At 37.1% G+C, this 21230-nt stretch overlaps 1 protein-coding gene across 1 annotated transcript; it reads right to left on the bottom strand.

Annotated features, from left to right (window-relative positions):
- Positions 1-469: 469 nt before the first annotated feature.
- Positions 470-16705, bottom strand: LOC141439447 (uncharacterized). The gene is made up of 7 exons (XM_074103733.1): positions 16632-16705; positions 16515-16556; positions 11258-11422; positions 8307-8485; positions 7560-7691; positions 3058-3261; positions 470-1691 (listed from the first exon to the last, which is right to left on the bottom strand). Exons 2-7 carry the CDS (start codon positions 16543-16545, stop codon positions 1500-1502), a joined length of 903 nt encoding a protein of 300 aa, XP_073959834.1. The 5' UTR covers positions 16546-16556; positions 16632-16705; the 3' UTR covers positions 470-1499.
- Between the last annotated feature and the right edge of the window lie 4525 nt (positions 16706-21230).

Here is a 21230-nt window from a genome sequence, read left to right as displayed (position 1 = left end):
GCGAATTTCCCACTTTTGAGGACATTATAGTGTGTACTTGTTACAAAAAAACTGTGAAGTATTCGAGTTGTTTGAAAAACTGTAACGCATCGTAACGTTTTACAAGACCCCTCTCCCCCCAAATTGCGTTACGTAATACTCGAACGCTCCCTTAGCTGTGAAATCTATGAAACGAAAATCTGCCAATTTGTTTGTCGGTGAGACATTAGGTACTCCGTTCAAGGCAGAGAAGATAGGTCGACTGGCGTCATCCATTTTAATACAGATCCGTAGTTTTAGTCATCTTATAAAGTAAGAAAATAACATCAAGGGTTAGTCAGTCAATCGTACGAAACAGTAAGTAAGTACATAGTGTAAAGTCAAACAGTCAAATAAACGTTACACGTGATATCAAGTGAGATGTCAAGAAGTCAAAAAGTCGCAAAGTCGAAGTATGAGTCAGAGACAGTCAATTATTGAAATAACATAATATTACAAAAATATTTATTCTTTTAAATACACTCTGTTTGTAACTCCATCATTGTGGCGTTCGGACATCGCACTCAATTTCGATATTCGGTTAAAAAGGGTGTCAATGTTATAAAATAAACTAATGTCAACATACGTACTACATAGCCATTTTAGCACCTTTTTACTTGTAGTTTCATTTATTAAAAATAATATACTTTATTTGAAAATTTACCGTTTCGCCGAATGTTTGTTTCGCCGGAAATTTTAAATAACTACGAAATGAAATTTAGCCAAATAATACTATGAACATTTTAACATTTGTTACTATCATTTACACCCTTTTTCAACCAAAAAATATTTTCTTCTTTGTTAGTAATGTTATAAGTAGATCGATTGATTGTACATAGGCTGTCATTTACACAATACAACTATGTCGTATTAATATAAATCAAAAGTTAGTTTTGCTCAACTATGTAAATAAATTAATTTTGTTTTATTACAAAAGCTATAAAAATGAAATAAAAAAGTATACCTATCACAAAAAAGCTTCGTAAAAAATTCAAACTTGAACAACTAAGTAGAAAAAACTATTATTTACATTTATTTGTTAAATCAGTTAAAATCAGAATAGGTTTCCTTGGTAGGCAGGTCAAAACTTTGACTAAGCAGAAGTACTACTTAAATAACTTTAAAACAGTATTTTTCTTAAAACTAAAAATAAAACGGTTTAACTTTTAATTGAGACTTAAACCGCTTCATTTTTAGTTTTTGTAAATCATGCTTTACACGATTTTAAATAATACTATAGTGTTATCTCTAATATAAATAATGATACCCTATTCTCATATTAACCTTTAATTTTTAATCGAGTTTTGAGTTAATTCAGTTAGGATCCTCAACCTTCACATGCTCAAACTACCATCACAAAAAAAACTTTTATTCAACACAAATGCCCTTAGCAATTTCAATCATAAACAAAAATGTATATTGACGACATGGTTGTCGGATCATCAAAAAACTCAAAACCAAATTTGACTAAATCTTAGCTACTAATGTTGGTAGTTCGACTGAACGTTGATATAGTACTCTTGTGGTGCCTCCTGGGCTGGCTGAGAGTACTCCTCATAGGTCGTACCTTCGTGGGAAGCGTCGTGGGCAGGTTTCTGGTTGGCGCTAAGACCAGCCGCTGCTGCCTTGGCTGCTGCTTCTGCAGCATTTGCTTGAGCCTGCTGCGCCGCCGCCTGGTGATTTAATATACATTTTAATTTTTGCCTTAAGCTGCATTTCCACCAATAATGTGTGAGGATGTGTTGCGAGGAACGTGTTTTTCAGTAACTAATAAAACACTTCATTTGGCCTCGCCTCGCACAGCACATTTCTGGTGGAAACAGCTGAGCGGAGCGAGTCGAGGTAAATGAAGCGTTTCTATTGGTTCATGAAAAACAACAATGTGTTCCTCGCAACACATCCTCGCACATCTCTGGGGGTAACGGAGCCCTGCATTTAAAGGTAGCCCTAGGTTTCTGGTTTATGATTCCAGTCCCCTGAGAGTTAGAGCTGCGGTGTATGGCGCCGCCGAGTCCTTCCGACACCATAGAATGGCTGTTCAAGTTTGGATTGGGAATGCATGAATTTCGCACAAGATATTGTTTTGACTATTAGTTGCAATACGCATACCTACGGAATACACCCCCCCCCCTTCAACTCGTCTCACCCCTTCCCCCCTCCTCTATCCCCAGACCGCAGTCCTAATAATGTCAGCTATTTGATAAAAAAAAGTGGTCTGATGTTAGGCAGCAGACCAATTATCCCAAATACTTAGGTGTATGTTTTTATGGCAATAAACGATTTCTATCCTTCTTAAAGCTAGTAAGCAAGAGAGAATAAAAAGAATTATAAGAAAGGTCATTGAACAAATTAGGTTAAGAAAGAAAAGAGAAGACTGATATTCGACCGTTTATTTCATATCCAAACGACGAAAAAAATAAATATCAAACAATCTTCTCTGGAAATTGTTTTAGAAGAAGACATCAATAGTGACGTCCTCGTATATGAGCACTGCTGCCTTTTGCGATTCCTGTATCAAAGAACAAGAAACCCCTTTTTTATACTTGAGCAACAAAATAATTACCGTATAATCGGTAGAAAGAAAAGATTTAGGAAAAAGATCGATCCTTTAAAAAGGTAAAGTTTCTATAAAGGACAGGAGTCAATCTGGTTCATAATGTAGACTTCAAGGTCTGGACGCCTTATTTTCTTAACCCAACCTACAGCCGTCCCACAGGACTGAAAGTACAGTATTACCAATAAGGGCTCACAGGGACTGTGTTCTGGGCCCCCGACCTCACAGGGGTCTCGAAAATGAAATATATTCGCTTAGCCGACAATAAGAGTTTTAATTGCAAAAATATCGCTAGATGTCACCGTAGACGAAAGGTCCATTTGACGTTACAGTCTTATTTGACATTGGCTCATTTTTTTATGAAGCGAAGCCTCCTCACAATTCTAACACTATCTAGCGATATTCCACCAATCAGAAAGCACTCATTGAATAGATATTCTGACTTCGCCTATCTCCAAGCCAAGGGTGCTGCAATTCCCACATACCTGAGCCTTCCGGGCCGCAGCCTGCGTGGCTTCGAAGTCGATCCTGACTCCGTGCAGCTGCTCCTGAAGGGATCCCAGCCGTTGTCTGGCGGCGCCCACCATGGCTGTTTGTGCTCCCAGCTCTCCCGCCGCTTGCGACGCTGCCTCGTTAGCGTTTTCCGACGTCGCTTGCGCAGCGTTCAGGGCGGCTTGGATCACGTTTACCTGGAAAATAAAACTGTTAAGTGAGCAAGTGGATTCATTACATTCGCGCAGAGGATCGATTGTCAGTACATTAATCATTGCAGTATGGTTAATGTACTGACTAAGGTGTAGCGTAACTAACACTAGAATTAGGCTTTATGTATTACTAACACTATTGATCCTATGTTGGTCGAAATAAAATATTATTATTATTAATAATTGAAGTCAGGATTACTTCATTGGATGGAGTTTCACAATTCCCAAAATCTTTGTCACAGATTGTTATATAGGTAAAGATAAGATGAAATGAAATAAAGATTGTTAAGTTAGCAAGTGAATTTTACTGGAAGGACCAAAACATGGATACAGTTTTTGCTGCTGATGGTACCTAACTGTAAAGTTTGCTGCTTGAGTACATCAAATTGTTTCAAATGTTCTTTTATATGTTGAGCCGCGCCCAATGTGCTGTATGAGTCCTTAAAGCTACAGCAAAGTAACTTTATACGTGAAAATCTGCGGGTTACGACCACAAACACTTTCTAACTTCAGATAATCGCGTGTGGCATAGTGGCGTTGACCTTTACGTTGTTGTATTAAATTTCATTATGATATAAGGTTACTACGTAAGATCGTAAGATCAATGATCTATTGTTTTTTTTTACCTTGAACTTTGTACAAAATTTTGTTGCTAGAAAAATATTGCAATTGCTTTGATGCTCGTATATTTAAAAAAAATATCGTATAAAATAAATATACTGAGCGGCAAAAAAATCTAGCCCTCAAATGTATGCAATAATAGGTAATTTTGTACATGTGGTGTGGGTCAAATTTTGTGCCGCTGAGTATAATGGGACGATTGACAAAAATTAACCTAACAGCGTTGTTCAGTAAAAATACCTGTCGATTTTTTATTACTTACCTAACTACTTTGTTCTTCTTACTTCTAAAATTGTTACAGATCTATTGAATGAGGAATTTATTTATAAACAAACAAATAATATATATAATAATTTACAGAAATAAATAAAAAAAAGAACTAAAACTAACTTACTGTGATCCTAAAAATCTAATATCGCCCAAGTCGTTGCTATTGGGCAGGGTGCCCATAAGGCTGTCTGCGTATCCTCGTTGTATGGCAATGCCAATTCGTTGACCGAGGAAAGAGCCAGCCCTATGGTCGCCCGTGGAACGGGCAAGCTTCTTTTTTTTAAATGTAAATTGTTTTTTTGCTTCGGGACCCCACGGACCAAGCGTTTCAACAGCAAAGGCCGCAAATATGAAATTGTTTGCCAGATTCTCATATATACGGCATTTTGCTGTTTCGGCCGTAATTTTCTATTGAATAATGTTTGTCTGTGTGTTGCAGAAATGCAATTAGTTACCTATATAATTTTTCTCAATAGATCAAAGGTTCAATGATTAGATAAACCAATTCGTGTCTAATGGAGCATTTAATTCATTTCTTGTTGTGAAACAATATCGAGTCATAACGATAGGCATGCTTGATACTAAAAATGGTCGATAGTTTTGTTACTAAGCTTCTTAGAACTGAAGCTAGAGTGACACACAGACATTAAAATAAGATACAAATATTTTACACGCTTTTACTTTTTTTTTACGCCGTACATAAAAAAAAGGCTATGGTAGTTCAGTACTTTGACCTACATCTTTCAAATTACATTTGAAATTTACCACGGTTTACCAATTTACGGTAAAAGAAAACATCGTGCGGAAACATGCACAACCATTCTATGGTGTCTGTGAAGTTCCCAATCGACACTGGGCCCGTATGGGAACTACGGCACAAGCGCTCTCATTCTGAGAAGAGGCCTGAGATGATAATGATGATGAATAACACAGTGTCTTCTTATAATTTTTTGATCGAGTGAAGTTTTTTCATTGTAAAAAAAAAATGTGCTAAAATAAGATTAATGTTTTGCTTACTAACAATCCATGATCCAAATAGCAATAAAATTATTTATATTATTATTTTTAATTATTCATATTTTTGTGGTTTTTAATTTTTTATTTTATTGCCTTATTGTTTCATTTAATTTAGTTTTAGATTTGTCTTTAGTTTATAAGCTATTTTCTTTCTGTGTAGGTACCTGTTTTCTGTATCGCTTACCATTAAATAAGTATCAAATAAATCGAAATAAAGCAAAACTAAATATTTTTAATTATAATATTAGCAACGTATTTTAATAAAATGTAACTAGTAAGTTTATATTATTATTATAATTTAAATAAATACGTTATCATTTCATTATGCTTGTCAACTATATCCAATTAATTATGCAGTTAATTTTGTTTGGCAAGCGATCTAGATCGTTGTTGGGACATATCGCACGTGACAAAGACGGCTGCGCAAGAGCAGTTTTTTACAATTATTTGCAAGTTTACTGGACGTGGCGCAAGATGTCGCTAGATCTTGCTTCTTTAGTAATAAAATAAAAGAATCTTTAGTAATCATAATGGCGGAAGCGATTTAGAATTTTTGAACGCTATTAATTTGCCCACATGTTATAATAAGAGATAAACATAGTAAGTATGAAAACATAGCAAAGATGAAAATGGAGCATTTACTTAGTACAGTCAACTACAACATTATAAAAGTATGTATAGATTACTTTAATTTTAAGTCAATAAAGTCGTGTATACATTTATTTGTAATTGTCGCCATATCGATGTCTTTTTCGTTGAATGTTTAATGATATTAGAAGCATCCACGATTTGATTAAGGTTACTATAAAAATAAATCAAGCAAAACAAAAGAGAATTCGGGATTCATAACTTAAAACAATTCTTAATTAGGTTAGCTGTCGAAAGACTTCATGTGCAATAAATAGTTTACATACATACGTACGTACCATACATACACATAAAAAATACGTTTATTACAAAACAGCAAATTGCTTACTCTAAAAAAGGGGGAACGAATTCTTAATCCCTTTTTGTTATTTCTTGCTTGCCATTATATCTCCGTATTAAAAAATAAACTAATTCGTAATAATCATTCAATAAACTAATATGTAAATTTCCTAACTTTCTTTGCGCATAATGAAAATAAATCGGAAAAAGAGCAATCTTTAAATTAATACAATGATGCACAAAATAAAGTGGACTCTATTAAATTGAGGTCGAACAGTTAAAAAAAGCACTAGCCAATTACTGTTAATATTCTCCCAAACAATGTCGTTTAAACATTATTTCCGATATAACATAGTTGCGACACTTCAATTATTATTTATATTACGTAAACTGTTTCGCCGCCGTTGTCTTTACGCAACCGGTTTTTGTACAGAGCAATTTCAATTCGGATCGAATTTTTTAATATATTTTTTAGAACATTTCTTAGTTGGTATTGCATTTGCATTTTTGTAACAAAAAGTTCATTGTCAATTTAACTAGTAGTTGATGAGGTACGTTACTAAGTGGGGCCGGAAATGGGTCAATGTCAGGTTATACAAGGCGTTATAAAATGTATTAGGAACTTCTGTAAGTGGTTCTAGCACTTGTCTGTGGTTCATTAAAAAAGACCTTTTTTACACATTTTGACACATTTTTTTTTTTTATTTAAAGCTTAACAAAGTTCGTGCTAATGCCCTATATTTTCGTAATAATATGTGGGGTACCACAAGGTCTGTTAAATTGAAGAGAAGTCTTTAGTTGTACTAAATACTTGTGGTGTAAATTATAAAATAGCATTGTAAATCTATTAATAAAAAAATTGATAATTTATTGAATCAAGCGTACTTTGCGGAGGTCCATATCAATGAACTAAAACAATTAATTTGCTCACCCGTGACCTTTTATGATAGCCATAACAATTGTTTTATACCCATTTATTTTAAAATTTGAAACTTAACGGTAAAAATTGCCCCCTTTTTTAAATGAAACAAAGAAACTATTTAAAATTGTGTTAACTTCTATAGTAAAAACATAATAAATACCGCTAATAAATCTACATGTAGGTATTTTTAGTCCATTTGTGTTCGAAATACCGAGAAAAGTGTGTTACAACTTGACCGTTAATTCAAACCTTAAATTAAACGGAGTATAGTTCATCAAAGAAAATAGATACCACGTTGAGTTACTTTCAGGATTCTTCTCAACAGATGTTTTTCTTTCCGGTGGTAGGTGGTTGTTACCGGTGGTAGATTTTTTGACATTTATGAGAGCTTGTTATTAACACGTAACGTTCTGAGGTTATTAACCTTTAGCTCACCCTAAGTTTAATGTAGACTGACTTTATGGGGAGGCCTTGTCCAACACTGGACGTCCTACGGCCGATATGATGATGATGATGATGGACTTACTTGGTGCATAGCCTGCTGAGCGGCCTGCGCCGCCGCCTGCGCCGCTCTCTTGGCCTGTTGGAGCTGCATCTCTTCACCCTGGAGCGCCACCTTGGCGTCCCGGACTTGTTGCTCCAGCCCGGAGAGGATGACCTGGGTAACGTGAGGACATTAGTCTATGAGCTCCAGGAGAAAATTAACGTTATGTATGTAAGTATTGTCTGAGAGGAGGCCTGTGGCCAGCAGTGGGAGTGTATAGGCTGGGATGATGATGATGAAGATAATCTGCTGTTTAGTTTGATTTTTACACAGTGTCTTTTATTTAATAATTTTACTAGCCACCACCATTACACTCAGTGGCGGCCTTAAGGGGTGGCGAACAGGGCAATCGCCCAGGGCCTCGCTCTTGCAGGGGCCTCGCGCAACAAACCAAGCAAATATAAAAAAATATAGTTTTTTTTTTACTTTATTTTCGCATCACATACCTACCTACTTTTCACGAAGGACAAAGGGCCTCGCAAAGACCTTTCAGTAGTCGTATTGACTTGAATTTGGAATACTTATGTAAATTGCGTGACAATATAATAATCTAGTAGTGATATCCTGGTAGTCCAGCCAGGATCGTCTCCGCAGGACGGAACTCTTCAACGCTTAATAGCATCGACATGAAATTTGGTATGCAAATGAAGTTTGGGTGACAATGCAAGTACAGTCAAGTAACACTTGTATCAAATGAAATTTTTATGGTTGGGTTTTTTTATTGCCAACCTGTTTGCCAGCAAGCGCCGCCTGCGCGGTAGCGCTGGCCTGCGCGGCGGACTGCGCAAGCGTGTTCTTAGCGACGTAGGCGGCCTGGTGGCCGGCGGCGTTCTGGTTGCCCAGCGCGGTCTTTGCCTGGTTGGCGGAGCCGACGGCTATGGTCCGGAGACCGCTACCTTGGCTGAAACCTGGGGTAAGGGGATTTATAAAGGCGTGTGAGCTAGATTTGCCCATGAGTGTTTCCGTAACCCATTATACGCGCTTCGATAGAATGCAGTACGGAAACTTACAAACTAAGATAAAATTATGTTTTTTGATGTAAGTTTTCAATAATACAGCACAATGGCTCCTTTTTGAGTACCACAATACAAGATGTTACTTAGGTACTTAAATAACTAGAAACCTGAAAGTACTTAGTTTTGCTCAGAATCAAGAGTAGAATCCATTAGGTAAGTACTCTATTATGGGTCTATATCGACTAGTCTAAAATTGTTTTGCATAACAACGTTTCGTCGAATGATTGAAATGTCGAAAATTGTTTGGTCGAAATTGTTTTTCATAATAAGTATTTTTAGTCGGAAAAATGCTTAGTATAACATTTTTATGGTATAACATTGTTTTTGTCGAATGTATTATAGGTAGGTATAAAATTGTTATTCCGAATATTGTTACCACTAACTTTATGTCTGGAAAACAAATACGAATTTAACGACTGAGGAGAAGTCAACTGAGGGAGGCGCTTTGATACAATACTAACGTAACCTAACCTATAGTTGAGCAATCATGTTACCTTGGTTTTCTTTATTGCGGGGGCTCCGCACCCGAGCCCCCTTGTGGGGGGCTTCCCCCTTCCCCCTTTACTGTTTCTCCTATCCAAGTATCAAATATGTATTCATTATTTTCATTAATTTTTTTAGGACATTGAATATTAGAGTTCTGAGAGAAAGCCTGTGCCCAACAGTGGGACGTTTATAGGCTGGGATGAGGAATATTAGAGTAAATAATAATTAGATCTAGCAATATTATTATATTATGGATTTCGCATTTTAGTAATAAAATTTTTAGACTAAACAAGTACAGACCAAAGCGCTTTAGGAAAAAAATATGTATGCAAAAAAATCTTTATGCAATAAAATAAGTATGCCCAAAAAAATTTACATCGAAAATACAAACTGAAACATAGATGCACAGAAAAACCAGAAAAAGAGACCAGCGCTGGGAATCGAACCCAGGTCCTCAGCATTCCGTGCTGCGTGCTATACCGCTACACCACCACTGGACAGGAGTATAGACACAAATTTCTCCTATGCACCACATATCTCAGCTTGTTTGTTTCTTATTTAGTTACTTAAGCAGCGACACTAAAACACACAAAAAGACTCTAAAAACCAACCTTAAAAAAATTTAGGAATAAAATTACACCTTGCGAAGGGCACCCTGTTTGCCGAATGTACCCGAAACTTTAAGCCAAAGTTATCACAGAATAGATGCTTAACAATGGACATGAAGTAGAGGCCGAAACACAGATGAAGGGACGACCTTAGACGCTCATCACGTGGGACGACAAGAACCAAGAACTCACATTCGATACACTACAGTTTCATTCACACAAATTACATGACACGTTACATATATACATGCAAAAACGTTTTATGTAAATTAGCCAACATCCGTTTTCCTGAACACATAATGCATTTTTTATTGATGCGTAACTTTTTACGCTTCATTGACTGAATAGAACGTTAATGAGATGACTGGCGTAACTCTGAGTATCATTAGCTCTTACTAACTTAAGATTGTTTTTTTGGAATCTTTTTGTATTTTTTATTTCAATTCCAAATTTTTACTTTTACGGTCATCCCGTAAAACCAAAATTGAAAATACAAACTGAAATATAGATGCACGGAAAAACCACTCTCTTACTAACTTGCTTTTTTTGTTTTTGATTTACGTTAACTTTAAGGGAACATTCAATAGGTCAGATGAAGTTCATTTCGCCGAGACACTACAGTGGCCGTAGCTTGAAACACGCAGAAAGTGGTAGCGGGGAGGTGTGGCGCGGCGCGGGGGCGGTACCGGTTGTAATATTCGAGCTAACATGAAAGAGGGCATACAGAATACCGCGCGAAAAATAAGCGTGGTGCGGTATTCTGTGTGGCCTCTTTCACGTTAGTTCGAATATAACAACCGGCATCGCCTCCGCGCCGCTCCGCCCCCGGCGTCAGTGTGTTTCTAGTTTAAAAATTAATCAAGAATTATGATATTTTAAGCTATAATGTTTGAAAAAAAAAACTATTTGGCCAAAAGATTAATTAGTTGCTAGGTGGTTTCTATATCTAAATGACCTGGCCCTTCTGACAAAGTTAACGGAAAAAAATAGGGTAAAAATAGGGTACTTATCTGTTAATATAACTATATTGAATGAAACATTAACATTTGAAATTTAACATTTGAAAGGTGACCTAAAATAATATGTTTATAAAAAATAAGATAATAATAAGATTTTGTTATTTTTTTAGGGTTCCGTACCCAAAGGGTGCCAACGAAGCTTTATTACTGACTCCGCTGTATGTCGAGTCGTAATAGTTAGACACTTGAAATTTTCACACATTATGTATTACTATAGCCGCTATAACAACAAATACTAAAAACAGAATAAAATTAATATTTAAGGGGGCTCCCATACAGCAAACGTGATTGTTTTGCCGTTCTTTGCTTGATATTAATAACGGCTACAGGTAGACGCTTGCAAATATCCACAGAATCTTTAGTTGTATAATCACTTTAAAAATAATTAATTCAATTAAAATGAAATAAATATTTAAGGGGGGCTCCTATATAACTAACTTGATTTTTGCCGTTTTTTTGCTAATGTCTAAAAATGTTGTATAGATAGTACGGAACCCTTCGTGCGCGAGTCCGACTCGCACTTCACCGGTTTTTTTATTATTCTGTGTTACCTTTCTTGGGCCCCGAGGCGGCCGCTTTGACGTCTTGTATGTAAGCGTCATAGTGGCTGGCGGACTCTTGCGGCTCCTGAGCCTGCGCGGGCGCAGCTGCCTCGTATTCGTAGTCGTACTCCGCCTGCGCTGCGGGGACCGGCGCCGACGACGCTATCGCCACGGCTGGGGGGGGGGGGGGGACAAGTGGTTAGACAAGCGAACAATAAAAATATTCATCAAACAGATACATAATTCAAATTATGTATTGGCAAGAAGACATTTATATCTAAGGCATATTATAATATAAAGAATTATATCATGGACAGGGATACGAGTATTTGGAAATATTGCATTTTATCGCATTGGCGATCCCTCCCCAAATAGCGAATCTACTAATTGTGAGTTAAAAAATATAGTTGTGTACAATACTTGTGATATAAATCATTATTCATTAAATAACATTGTATATCTGTTTAAAACGTAAACGCACTCATATGATATAGTTACCTCGTTGATTTACTGTCATTTGGTGCAAATGGAAAATGGACAACTCAAAATTCATACGTCAAATACGTCAAAGCAGAAAAATGACAATTTGAAATACATGAACAAGGAAAATTGTACATCCTGAATATAATCGAAAATTGAATCTTATCCCGTGGAAAAATTTACAAACTTGATGTACGCCGAAAAAAAACGACCACTTGTATTTGCGTACATTCAGAAATTATGACGAATTATAAAAACAAACATAATATTAAGTTATTATTTGACTTAGACAACATTCATTTATTGCTTAGGTATTTCATTTTGTTAATAATTTATAATGGACAATATTCCATTTGTGCATTTACAACAAAAATAAATTTGGTTGTAAATATTTTCAGCACATTACATTTTGACAAATTTCACTTTGGATGGTATTCATTTTGGTCCAAATTCAGAATGGTCAATTCAAGTAGACGATTTTCCATTTGCTCCGAATGATAGTAAATCACCTCGTTGTGTTTCTGGATTCTTTTCAACAGAGGTTTTTCCAAACCCTAATCTACAGATATATTTTATTTTCGTATTCATAAGTGCTTGTATAGCCTAAATTCAATAAAGATATTTTGACTTTGACTTCGAACAATAAGTTTTGTTAAAATGTAATTTTTATTACAAGTTTTTTTTAACTGTATTTGCAATGTTATCCTATTTACATATTTATGGTATGCAAGTTCTTAATTCGACTGTATATTTTTTATAAGCCCTCAGTTTTTTTTAAATGAACCGATTTTGATGATTTCTTTTATTGTGCTTTTCATGTAGTCACATTAATTTGATCAAGATTATTTTTTTCGAAGTCAAAGTCACTGTGACTTGTGTGTTTAATAGATTTATGATTAAATTAATTGCAGTTATAATAACGTGTTTATCATACAGCATAAACCATGTATGACATCTAATACAGCCTGTGTTTTGAAAAATTAACTCTTATCTAATGCTTTATTTTTACACTTTGACTTTGACTTCGAAACAAATATTTTAACATAATGACGACTCCGTGGATTCTAGAACCACGGCGAGCATCCAAAAGTCCCAAGCCTACTAATTACACGTGCGTGCAACCGCAACAAAAAGTCAAAACAATGCAACATTCATAAATGAATTAAAGAAAGCATTACCTAAACACTCGTAACGTATTATTAAACTAATTATGTGTTATTGGCGTGTGCATAATTAGCACAGGAAACGCCGGTGGAGTTTTTACAAAACGGGCTACTATGTAACGTTTTGTTTGGTTACATTTCTTTCACTAGTCAGAGGTATAATGAGTGTTTTAACCATCTAGAAAACTCAGAAATACGATAACATCCGAAGTAACTACGTTTCCAGTAGAGATGTGCGGGGATCTGTTGCAGGATGTGTTGTTTTTCATGAACCAATCACATCTGTAGAGCGGGGTCTTCGGGGAAAACGCATGAGGTATGATCTTATTCGATACAAGGCTCAAAATCGCACCGAAAATGCCTGCCATGCGAGGCGGCTCGCTCAGCGGAGCTACCCGATTTAGTGGAAACACAGCTGAGCGGAGCGAGATTAGGTAGGTAAATGAAGCGTTTCTATTGGTTCACGAACAGTGGCGTAGCTACCGGAAAGCTAGACGGGACAGTGCCAGGGGTCCCTCGGACTCTGACACAAACTATAAATGACAAATCTGGAGTAAGTCGAATTTGGAACACGACGAATACGGAACAAACGATTTTCAAAAGTTTTGTTGGGGCCCTAGTTTATTTTTTGCCCTAGAGCCTTTGGTTACCTAGCTACGCCACTGTTCACGACAAACATGCCTCGTAACACATGCTCGCACATCTCGTGGAAAATCAAGTACTCTGCGATATGATGTCGCATGGCGTGACGTCACGCAGAATTGAAACTGGCAATATCGTCATAATTTATTGTTTAATTGACAAAAGAAAAAATGCGTGTCAAATATTTTCGAATAATCTAACTGATAGACTATTTTTTTATGACAATAGTCTAATGTTTCGTATTTTTTATCCTCTCCACATAGCTACCGTTATTTGATCAGTAGGTAAACAAACTAATAGTTAAAATGTATGGCAAACCTAACAACCATACTATTAGTATCTTTAACTACTGATCAAACAACGGGCCTTAGGTAAACTAATATAGAATGAAATTGTAAATTACGTTTTAAAATTTCACGAATTTTACTCATAAATTAATAACACACCCGGGACTTATCCACGACGATATGTTTCGATTAAACATTATAAAACAAAAACACCCTACACTTAAATTCGGCCATTCTCATTTTATTGTGCACCTGTCTAATTACCATACCTCTTTTTTCCCGCACTAGTGACACGGTAATTAGACTTGAGTGCACAGATAAATGTAAATGGATAAAATTTCTAGATGTGCACTCAGTTTCAGTGCCGTGTCGCTTTTGCCTAACAAAAAAGCGGTACGGTAACTAGTCAGGTGCACAATAAAATGAGAATGGCCGCATTCTACTCGTGACCTCGGTCGCTGCAACGAGATCGAAACGTCAAAATAGTTTTAGCAATTTACCGTCGCAATTTTCATTTAACAGATATCAGGCCCTCTACTACGAACGAAGTGCAAAATTCGAACTTCGTCTCTTGCCGTCCCGCTGACGCTAATTTTATCTAGTACGAGAGTGACAGGGACGGTACGGTACGAACTTCGATTTTCTAATTTCGTATCAGCCCCAAGCGTTGAGGCATGTTTCCGCCCAAACGTGATGCACCGCGAGCGCATCTAACACATGGCTACGACGTAGCAACGGTTACGTAAGCTTCGTAGCACCGTCGTAGACATTAGACTTTATAACATTTTTTACAGTTACATAGGTAAATCGACAATTACTGGCCACCTTTCAATAACCAATAACCTTTCAGTGACCAGAACTCATTTAGATTTTTAGTAACACAATAATTAAACTAATTTAAAAATATTAATCCTCCTAACCTACGGTGCACAAACATGGTCCCTGACTGAAAATCAAAAGTCCAAACTTAAGGTTTGCCAAAGAGTGATAGAGCGTAGCATATTAGGTGTGAAGCGGATGGACAGAATCCGGAACACCACGCTGCGCTCAAAAACACGCATAACCGACGTTGGGAAAAAGACTGCTTAGCTAAAATGGGACTGGGCTGGACACGTCTGTCGCATGCACCCACAAAGGTGGGCTCGCACAGTTACTTGGTGGGTGCCGGATAACGGCCAGCGACATCGAGGCAGACCGAGAAGGAGATGGCGGGACGATCTGGACACGTACGCAAAGGACTGGCCTGACATTGCGTCAGAACTGGAGTTGTGGAGGTCAAGAGGGAAGGCCTTTGCCCAGCAGTGGGACACTATACAGGCTACTTAAAATAAAAAAAATATTAATGAAAGTAAAACAAACTAGTACCTATAACTAGAAAAAAAATATTTAAAAAAGTATCCCCCCGCGGCATGGACCCAAAGATGCTGGCAGCATTTCCTCGCTGTACCTATAGCTGTATAGCAATGTTGATACGTTGTGCGAGGAAGCTGCCAGCTCTTCGGTCCCCTGTGGTATCCGAAAGACGTTTGGATAATTCTTTAAAAATAATTCATTTTAAGTAGTATAAGGTGGCCAGTAATTGACACCTTATACTAAAAAGGAACTCTGTTTATTATTGAACGGTGGACAGTAATTGACGGTTTAGCTATAATGCTTTCTAAGATCAGCCCCAGCCAAGGGGCTAGGTAGAGCGAGATTGTCGTGAGAGAAGAGATTGTGATGTGATGACAATCAGTGCTAATAGCGAAGAAGCTTGTATCGAAAATAATATATGTTCTTATGAAAGTCACACGTTGTATAATAGTAATATTAAGCTTTTATTTGTGTACACCTCTAAAATGCCTGCCATTATCTTCGGGTGTACGCTGCGGAGGTTTTTCTGTACGTTTTTTTTCTGGTTTTAATCCTTTCAAATATCATAAATGCAAAAAAATATGTGTGTCTCTCTGTTCTACACGATTCACCACCGAACCACTTTAAATTAAGTTTGAGACCCTCTGGGAAGCACACAGAATAGATTTTATCCCGGAAAATTACGTAGGTCCCGCAGATATACGAATTTGGTATTAAAGATAGATAGTGCTTTTATTTATCGCTTTATAAATGTTTATCTTTTTAAAATAGCATGTATGGGTGGAGTCCAAAAAGGACCCCGGAGCTAAAGTATAGAAAATGTGGTTTCAGTTAAATTCCCTGAGATTTTGATATGTTACAGATTTCAAAGTCCTGGACAGAAGTCTCTACAAAACTAAACTAAATTCTGAAAGGGACCCGGAAACAGAGGTAGCGCCCTTAGAGACTCTTGTTCGGGGCATTTTTAAATTTTTATACGAGTGGACAATTAGCCATAAGCCAAACAGTTAATGGTAGTTTTCGTATCATAGTTATCGGAGCATATTTTCAAGGACTCGTTTTGTATTGGTTTATTTTATTCCTTGTAATGTATAAATGTTTTCTTTATTTTTATTGATTGATTAAACTTATCGAACTCATTCGTATTAATATTTTTAACCGACTTCAAAAAAGAAGAGGTTCTCTACTTCAGAAAGTCAGTTATGAACCGATCTGGTTTTTTTTAGAAATATAACTTAGATAAATTTTGAAATTGTTAAGTTCCGGTATTTAAATGCTCTAATAGTTTACGCATGCAAAGCCGAGGGTAAACTCTAGTTAAATAATTTAAACAAAACTCACCTAAGCATAATAACAACGTCCTGGTCTTCATTTTCAGTCGAACTGAAATCACAACGACACTTTTTAAGTAAAAAAATTAAAATTAAAAAAAAATCACAAAATCACTGGATTCCTAACCTTCCAATATTTTCACAATTGCTTGATGGATCGGTTTGGGTGGTGGGGGGTACCCCTTAGCCTGCTGTCAGTGAAGCAATGCACCAATCGACCGAGATACTTATATTTATAGTCAATCCGCTCGGTCCCTAGAGAGAGGCAGGGGAGGGAACTCTATAGAGCTGATGTCACGACTTCGTTCATAATTTTGTCAAGTTTCAACTATCTATACAGGTCGGTTTATAAGAGCTTGCACGAATGCATTGAATGAGTGAATGAAAGAGTCTTTGTGTTAACTATTTTAATACACTTCACTCAAATGTGAATGTTATGATCTGTCATTTTCCTACAAAAATGTCTAAGTGACATTACTTTCGTTCGACCCATTCATGCCAGCTCTTGTGACTCGACTTGTACGAGCTAAGTACTAGCGAAGTAATATGGTTGTAATTACGAGAAAGAAAAACTGTGTTAAATTATCCTAACTAGCTAAAATAAAACTACTTAAAACGAGAAAACCAGAGCGAAGTTTTGCAGGTGGTAGAACCTTGTGCAAGGTGCGCCCGGATTGCTACCACCATCTTGCTCGCTAATCCTGCCGTGAAGCAGCAGTGCTTGCACTGTTGTGTTTCGGCGTAAAGAGTAAGATAGCCGGTGAAATTACTGGCACTTGAGGTATCCCAACCTAAGGCCTCTAGGTTGGCAACGCATCTGCAATCCCCCTGGTGTTGCAGGTGTCTATGGGCGGTGGTGATCTCTTACCATCAGGAGACCCACTTGCTCGTTTGCCATCCAGTTGAATAAAAAAAAACAAAAGTAATATTATGTATGGTTCGAATTTGGTCGTTTATAATATTACTCAAACTTTTGTGAGAAGAGAGAGTTGTGTGAGTGTGTTGAAGTTTTCCCTTAATTTCGATAGGATTTTTCAAAAGTATTTGAAATTTATTCATATTTAGAAAAAACATATTTAAAAGAAAGAAAGAAAATACAAAAAAAAAACAAAAAAAGAAGAAAAATGTGTATTTTATACTAATAAAATTCAGGTGACTTCTGTTTTTTTTGCTTAGTATTAGCTACTTTTAGCATTGTAAAAGCGGTGTTAACCTCTCTATACAGTGTCTGTTACAGATCCTGCGAGCGTGCGCGAGGCGACATGCGCGGGCGCACAAATGATTAATAATACTGTTTATCTTTCTTTGACCACGTGTTATGATCCAATAATTAAGTATGCATAGTAGGGTAGGAAGGAAGGAAGAATTGCTATTTGTGAGTTAAAACCGGCCAAGTGCGAGTCGGGCTATGCGCAATATAGGGTTCCGTGCCTACAAATGCGGCATTTTGCTTGATTTTGCCTGCGGCTTCGCCCGCGTGGAATTCGGTTATCGCGCACTGTTCCCTCGGGAACTGTTCATTTTTCCGGGATTTAGTAGCCTATATCACTCTCTAGCCCTTAAACTATCTCTGTGCCAAAAATCACGTCGATCCGTCGCTCCATTTCAACTTGATAGGAGGACAAACATACAAACACACTTTCGCATTTATAATAATAGTATGGATTAATTTACTGGCATTAGCAATGCCCCCGCCGTGCCCAGTTTTAGAATAGGACGGGACGGACCCCTATTGAGAGTGGGCAGTGCTCTCTATTGCCACCTACGAACTCCGGACTCTGTGATAAGGAAGGCAAGGGGCAACCACCAATTTTCCCAAGAAAGTCGTCATAAAGTAACTACGTGGTACGACCACGACCACGACCGACATCAAGAGAGACTTAGAAGAGGGCACTAAGCAGTTAGGCCAAGGGGTTAAAGAACCTGACTACGAAGCTTAAGGTCCCGGGTTCGATTTCCGGCCGGGGCAGATATTTGTATGAATGATAAGAATGTTTGTTCTCGGGTTTTGGATGTTTAATATGTATTTAAGTATGTATTTATCTATATTTGTATGTTTATCCGTTGCCTAGTGTCCATAGTACAAGCTTTGCTTAGTTTGGGAGTTTGGGTGTCAAGTGTCCCATGATATTTATTTATTTATTTAAATCGCGGACGGATGGACGGACAGATGGACATAGCGAAACTATAAGGGTTCATTGGTTAGACTACGGAACCCTAAAAAGTGTGCAAACTCTGACTATTTTACAAGCTTTTATTTAGTTTCACCTGTCCCGTTGTCTGTGTGTCTGTCTGTCTGTAATCAAATCTTGCAAGTTAAATTTGACCAACTTCCAGTAGTCAAATTTGCTTGAAATTTGAAATACTTATGTAAATTGCGTGACACTACAATAATCTAGTAGTGACATCCTGGTAGTCCAGCCAGGATCGTCTCCGCAGGACGAAACTCTTCAACGGTTAATGGCATCGACTTGAAATTTGGTATGCCAATGTAGTTTGGGTGACAATGCAAGTACAGTTTGCAAAAAAAGCTTGTATTAAAAATGATTTTTTTATGGTTAGGTTATCTATCAATCTAGGTATACATTATAATAGAGTAACTGCAGTAAACCACTGCAGCTTTTTTATTACTTATCTTGTAGTGTGTCCCACTGCTGGGCAAAAGCCTCCCCTTTTGCTTCCACTCGTCCTTACTTTTGGCCGAATCTTGCCAACGTGGCTGGAAACGGTCGAAATCGTCCCGTCATCGCCTCCTAGGTCTGCCTCTGCTCCGGTGCCCATCACAGGGAACCTAATGATAACTTTGGTCCTGCGATCCGGATGCATACGGCAGACGGGTCCCGCCCAGTCCCATTTTAATTATTTTACTGCAGCTTAAGACTAGAAAATTATGAAGCCTATAATTTTTTGGTCATGGTCATGGAGAAGCCGCGCAAGATCGAACCAAGTGGAAAAGTCTTTTTTACTTCTCATGCTCATAAACTTCGGATCGTATGCTGGATCCAGGCAACCTAAAATTACTTCTTATGCTCTAGTGCTTAAAGTAAAATCTTAACAATGACCAAGGCAATCAAGTGTCGACAGCAACAAACAAAAAAGTTTTTTTTATAATTTTTAATTTATATGTTACTAAAAATCAATCAAAATAAATCAGTAAAACTAAAAATTTGTAATTATATAGCAATGCATGAAAAATAAAAGGTACCTAGTAAGTGAACAATTGTTTCTACTGATACTATTTCATCTACTCCCAATCGAAGTAAAAGCAGAGTGTAAAACTCTAGCATTAAACCCATTTTCCCCTCGACGTGTCTATCTATATGAACGTCTCGGGTGAAATGGCTCGTTTTATGCCCTTGTTGTACAATCTACTATTGTAAACCCTACGTACACATTTTCTTCATCGAGATAAATTCAAAGCGCCACTTTCGGTTCAAATGTGGTTTCAAGAATTTAAGTCTTTGACTTAGGCCGTCTTGCAGGAAAAAAAATCTAGATTTAGTAGTTAATCCAGGCTTAAGCTTGACAGTTCACTAAAATTTGACACTACTAAACTGAGCTTAACGCTAACTCGAGATTTATGTGTTTACTGCAAGTGGGCCTTAGTGGTTCTTGCTGACTATATTAAAACGAGAGATGCTCCAATCTGTCTCGTTCACAAAACCTAAATCTCATCGTAAATTGCAGCGACTGGACGCAATGGGGCGCTCAGAAATGGTCTAATTCGTTTAAACTTATTGTCTTTATGTAATAGACTGTAATTGTAGACTAGATTGTTATGCCTATTTAACGTCTGAGCTAAGTTATAACCAAGCAATTTCAAGGTGCATTTGGTTGCAGCGAAAATGCGTAATTTGGGAGTTTTACGTGCGTGACAATATCATGATCGTACTGTTATTATAAATGTGAAAGTTTGTAGTATGTGTGTGGTGTATATTTATTACTCCTTCAAGTTAAAATGGCTAGACGGATTTGGATGAATTTGGTATGAAAATAGATGCAAGGATATCGAAAATACAAACTGAGACATGGATGCACAGAAAAACCAGAAAAAGAGACCAGCGCTGGGAATCGAACCCAGGTCCTCAGCAATCCGTGCTGCGTGCTTTAACCCCTAAACCACCGCTATTTTTCCTATGCATACATATTCTCAGGTTGCTTATTTCTACTACGCTACTTATGTAGCAGCACTAGCGACATCTATGTTCCGCTCTCATCGAGAGACGTCACACTCTTTCGGAACCAACCGCTCACCCAGACAAGAGATGTCGCTACTAAGCAATCAAATTATGATTGGTTTTTTGGAGTCTTTTTGTATTTTTTATTTCAACTCCAAATTTGTTACTTTTACGGGTATCCCGTGAAACCATATGCAAGGATGCATGGATGGATTGCAGATGCAAGGATATTTGCGAGCATTGTGTGTTTGATGTGAAAAGATGAATGTCCAGCTAACATAACAAATATTATCCAAATCCGTCCAGCCGTTTCAGCGTGAAGGAGTAACGAACATACTCACTCACTCATTCACTCACAAACTTTCGCTTTTATAATATAAGTAGCATTACCACTGTACTAACTAAATGTCTACCGATTTTCTCAAAGCCTAAAGAATCATAATCAAAGTAAAAGCTACAGTATTTCTTTCATAACAAATCGTGCCGATATCTGATAATATTAAATGAAATAACTACAATTATTGTAATACCTTTTGATGGAGGTCGAT

This window comes from Choristoneura fumiferana, chromosome 20 (assembly GCF_025370935.1).
Source record: "Choristoneura fumiferana chromosome 20, NRCan_CFum_1, whole genome shotgun sequence".
Lineage (NCBI taxonomy): Eukaryota > Metazoa > Arthropoda > Insecta > Lepidoptera > Tortricidae > Choristoneura > Choristoneura fumiferana.
The sequence above is the reverse complement of the archived record's forward strand: the minus strand, read 5'-3'. Positions and strand labels throughout refer to the sequence as shown.

What these genes read in the sequence shown, in the direction of transcription:
- LOC141439447 (XM_074103733.1), bottom strand. Translation starts at nt 16,545, where the DNA reads ATGAAGACCAGGACGTTGTTATTATGCTTAG. An exon ending in GACGTTGTTATTATGCTTAG is followed by an intron (nt 11,423 to 16,514) that starts GTGAGTTTTGTT and finishes CCCCCCCCCCAG; the next exon opens with CCGTGGCGATAGCGTCGTCG. An exon ending in CTGCGGCCCGGAAGGCTCAG is followed by an intron (nt 1,692 to 3,057) that starts GTATGTGGGAAT and finishes TTAAATCACCAG; the next exon opens with GCGGCGGCGCAGCAGGCTCA.